Below are 5,000 nucleotides of genomic sequence, written 5' to 3'. Positions count from 1 at the left end.
TTTATTAAAACCACTGCCGATCCCAGGCCAGCTGCCAGCACCGCAGCCCACTGATCGTGTGGCATTAGAAAAGCCATCAATAGTGAAACAAAATAAATGACATTAATGGGAAAGTATTAGGCCTACATAGCCATGGCTACAAGCAAATTATGTGGATTCCAAAGGAGGGTCCAAAAGAGAGAGAGAGGGAGAGGGAGACAGAGAAAGAAATGAAATTTGAAGATATTCTAACATGACTGAATTAAAGACAAAATATTACTATGATTCTTAAGATAAAAGACAAAGAAATTATACCTAAAATAATTTAATTCCACACTAGAAATTTGCTCATTGTGCATATTTCTTTTAACAGGCCAAGGATAGTTAAATGCATTACGGCTACACTATGACTCTGATTTTCCCTAATGCCATTTATGCTTTCTAGAATTATGCTAAGTGAAGAACAAAGTACACTGTGTTATTCCCATTTATTACAAACATGTCCATAATTTACAAGCTGATTATGCAAGCCTCATACAAGGAAAAGCAGAGAAGAGTTAAGCACTGTCACAGAATGGTGAGCCAGCACACTTTCTGTCAGCTACATTTTCTTATACAGCAAAAAAAGAGCACCACTGTATAGAAATTTACTATAATAAGGATTAATAAAAAATAGCAGAGTGTTAAGACAACTGCATAAAGGCATCAGAGAGCAACCAAGTGTTCTAAATAAGTGACACAGGACCAAATATAATGACAGAGAAGTATGAACATGAAGGCATTGGGCTTTGTCATATGCTGTTTAACAAAATGCAAGATTTGGACAGACAAAGCTATCATTCACTAATGTAAATTTTCTTTTTAATAATGTATCTTTTGTTACTAGACCGAATTAAAAAGGTATCTATTTAAAAGTCAAGACTATAACAACTCTTATTATTATTATTATTTGAGAAAAAACACTAAAAATGTTTGTTTCTTTGGATTTTCAGGTGTATTAAAATTTTTGAGAATTTACTTTTAATAATGTATAGAATAATAGAGTTGATGCCTCTTGGTAACTCTACTATAAGTCAGTAATTATTTCAGATAAATACACACTATAGATCATGTTTTCAAGAATATTTTGTGCGAGAGGTGGCTTCCACTCGAGTGTCTGGACAAATTTCTCAAACAACCTCATTTAATTATAAAAATAGATCTTTTTAAACTGTAAAAAAAAAGAATATTTTGTTACAACAAAATCATTTTAAAATACTTGACTATGGCAGTACAGAAATGGTTTACTAAACAAGTATCACTAGAAAGAGATACCTTGGTCTCTCGATAACACTCACCCATGAAAGAGTGTAGTTACCCCCAATTTTTTTAAATTTTACACTTTCTTTCAAGGAAAAGAAACGAAAAACTTTAACAAATATACATCATTCCCACTATTACCATGCACATCAAAGGACTATACTAGTTTACTCAGTACCTGGTATAAAAATGACCTCATCAAATAGGCAGCCTTAAAGCACCACAAAGTCGACAGCCTTGTTGACACAACACAGAGAGTGAGCATGAGGGGTGGACAACTGTGATGTTAGAAGGCATCAACAACCACTGACCCAATAGTCAGGGCCTTTGATGGTCATTATCCCACATCACATCAACTGGAGTAGGATTGAAAGAACCAAATACACACGGTTCCTATCAGAGATCTCCAAGAGTTGACCTCAATACTTGAAAACAAAAGTTATATACCTTGTCTATGTTACTGAACACTTGCAAATAATCTTACAAATGGCCTTCAATTCAAACTTTTTTGAGTTAATTTTAAGAAAATGTCAAAATTATTTACAGAAAAAGTTCTAAACTAGATTCTCTTTCTATAAGATACATATGTTAAATATAAAATCATTTTAGAAATGATGTATTTCAGGAGATTTTATGACATGGAATCAATAAAATAATATTTGTTTGTCTAACCAATTCACTGTAAGATGAATAAGGATGAACAAATTCTCTTTAAAAATAATTTGAAAGAACTAGTACCTCAAAAGATCTATAAAGATATACATACAGATGAACTCTTCCTAAAGACATAAACTGAATTCCATTCTTCATTTGGCCTTGTTTACATTTCAAGTCATTTATTTAAACCTAGGCCGCCTACAGAGGATGAGGAACTGACCCTGAAGGCTTTCCTACCTCACTGCAGAACTTCCCCACGCTCCATGCTTGTCTGTGAGAAGGTTGATAATTTTCTGGATTAACTGAGTTGCTGTCACATGGTCTCGATACTTAGCTGCTCTTATCAAATGATCACACATCTTCTCTTCTTCACGTTTGTCTGCAGAATATTGAGCACACAATGACTGGAAGGGGGAGAAAAAGATTTATTAATTAATTAACTATAAAAGTATGGATAAAAAACAAAAATGTATCATGAAACAATTTTTAGAATTAATCAAACCAACCAAAACTTTAATGCTAAATTTATATTGGCCATTAAACATTGATTAATTTAGTTTTCTAAAGCCAGGAATAAGAAACACTCTGAAGCTTTTAACAGTTAAACAGAGATATTATCAGTAACAAACAGCAAACACGTGAAAGCTGGGTCCTTCACTACAGCCAGAGGAACGTGAGGTTGCAGAGGTCTTTAGATCAAGTAGAGGAAATACTGCTACAAAATAAATTTGGAGACATCATATTAAATAATTATGGTGTGTTTACATTCACTCAAATACCCTGAAAAAATTTTAAACAGAAGAATACAGGATCAATTCACATGTTAAAATGATCATGACAGATTCAGGAGAGTGGGTTGTAATGAGACAAGTTATAAGGGCACTGCTAAGGCCAGGATGAGAAGTGTGGGGTTTGTTGTTGTTGCTATGTTTTGTTGTTATTTTTAAAGCTTAGATTAGTAATCACAGTAATTTCTCAAAACTTTAAAAAGAAAAATTTGGTCTCTTAAATCCTACCTATAAAATCAACCTTCAGCAAAAGAATCACCTGGAAGATTAAAAATTCAGAATTAAGTCCCATTCCCAAAATTCTAAGGTAGTATTTGGACTTTCATCTTCCTCAGGTAATGATATGTACATCAAAGTTTAAGAAATACTATCATAGCAATTTTCTTAAACATCTTAGGGTTCTTTATTCTTTAGCAATAATGGGCACAAATACTACCTTAGAATTTTCTTTTCTTTCTTAAGAGTTCTGCCAGTTCTGGTGTCACATTCACTATGCTTTTGTGATCATGATTAGAGGCATGAGCACTGATGCAAACTTGACCCTCTACAGGGTCTACCAACTCATGGCCTTAACTTCCAAATTAAAGTATATGCACACATACATATATACACCCTCTGGGAAGTAGACTGCATTTGACTGTTATTGTTACTTTACATATTACACATACACATTGTGGTCACCTCCCTCTCCTGTTAGATGCATAGTAGAAGTATGGATAGACTGTAGGCTATGGAGTCTATGCAACTCCCACCACAACTCCAGCAACAGAGAAGGTCCTGATTGTCCTAAACCACTCAGGGGTAATATACATCATACTGAAAAATTAGCCCAGATCACCCAATGCAATTATTGTATGAGGTAAAAAAGAAAATAGTTTGTGTAGATAGTATGCTCCTCCTGCTCAGTGTACAGAAGAGCAAATACACACCTCTAGAAGCATTGAACACTCTCTATTCTATAGAGCAGGGGGTGGGGGGAATGGTCCAAAGATAAACCCAAAACTTAAACACAGCAGAACTATGGCAACTACACAGGGAAAAAAAATCTATTTAATCCAAACACAATTTAACCCACTACTTATGGAATCATAAACTTATAGGACATTTGAATCCTTTAAAAAATGACCTAATGAAGGGAAAAGAGGGACTATTGGGGAGGGAGATTTAAGGTAGAGAGGGAAGAAATCAGAGGGTAGAAGGGGTGAGGGAGAAATACCTAACATTAAAGATGCATGAAAACTACTGTAAGATATATGAGTTGACTTAGAGTTAATTCTCAAAGTCATAAAGTACCAAATAAAAAGCCCAATGGCAGGTAGGTTGTTAGTCATGCATGTGTTGCCTGGGGACCTTCAGAACGACACAGACTCATGGTATTGAACTTAATATTAAGGTGCTATTACTGAAGACACTGCCCACTTTGATCACATGGCACAGAGAAAACAAGTTGGTACTGACCAGAAAGCTTCCTTTCTACTGGCTGACTTTCATGGTAACAAAAGGTGCAACAGGTCCAGAGAGACAAAAGTCATCAGCAGACTTATTCATCTTGAATGACAATAAAGTCAAACACGGCGAGACATATCTAGTGATGCAATAGAGTCACAAATGGGATTGAGGAAGTACCACTTTCTGATTGGATCTAAGTACTGTGCCGCAAGAGGAAACCCATCCATGATAATGTAAATCTTGCTTAGAAACCATGTTTGGGGGAGCTCACAGGCCACAGGGGTGAACCTACTTCTATTAGTCTGCTAAATGGATTAGTATCAAACTACCTTCTAAATTCATATCTTATACTTAAAGCAGACCAGGTCTTGGAGCTCAGAGAAGCTTCGTTGTGCAGTAGCAGACAGTGGTTAATGCAGAAACTTACATCTGATCAAAGGGCCGAGAATGAATGTCAGTAGAATACATAACCTCAAGTCATATCACACCCACCTGAACCCAAGGCTCGGGACCATTAGCAAAAAAGAAGAAGAAAAACTAGAAGACACAGTTCTATAGTCACGTGCATAAAGAATAACATGTATTGTAATGTACCATTTCATAAGGAATCAAAGACTGAATTTAACAATGGATGATTTTGCGGATGGAAGAAAATAAACCTTTAAAGCAGAAGCATAAAAGAAAAACAGAGAATCAATACATTTGACACAAGAAAAAAATACAGGTCAAAGTATTTTTCAATAATTATTCAAAGCCGGGCGGTGGTGGCGCACGCCTGTAATCCCAGCACTCGGGAGGCAGAGGCAGGCGGATCTCTGTGAGTTCGAG

General features: G+C 35.5%; 1 protein-coding gene across 2 annotated transcripts in view; it reads right to left on the bottom strand.

The window, feature by feature from the left end:
* Lrba (LPS responsive beige-like anchor protein) overlaps positions 1 to 5,000 on the bottom strand; it is a 488,275-nt gene that overhangs the window by 285,165 nt on the left and 198,110 nt on the right. For both annotated transcript variants that reach the window (XM_026787115.1, XM_026787152.1), the window contains one exon: positions 2,173 to 2,339. In XM_026787115.1, the coding sequence (XP_026642916.1) occupies positions 2,173 to 2,339 (167 nt within the window). The remainder of the gene's footprint in view (positions 1 to 2,172; positions 2,340 to 5,000) is intronic.

The sequence above is a fragment of the Microtus ochrogaster genome, chromosome 1 (assembly GCF_000317375.1).
Source record: "Microtus ochrogaster isolate Prairie Vole_2 chromosome 1, MicOch1.0, whole genome shotgun sequence".
Lineage (NCBI taxonomy): Eukaryota > Metazoa > Chordata > Mammalia > Rodentia > Cricetidae > Microtus > Microtus ochrogaster.
Note: the sequence above shows the minus strand (reverse complement) of the source record. Positions and strands in the feature narration are given on the sequence as shown.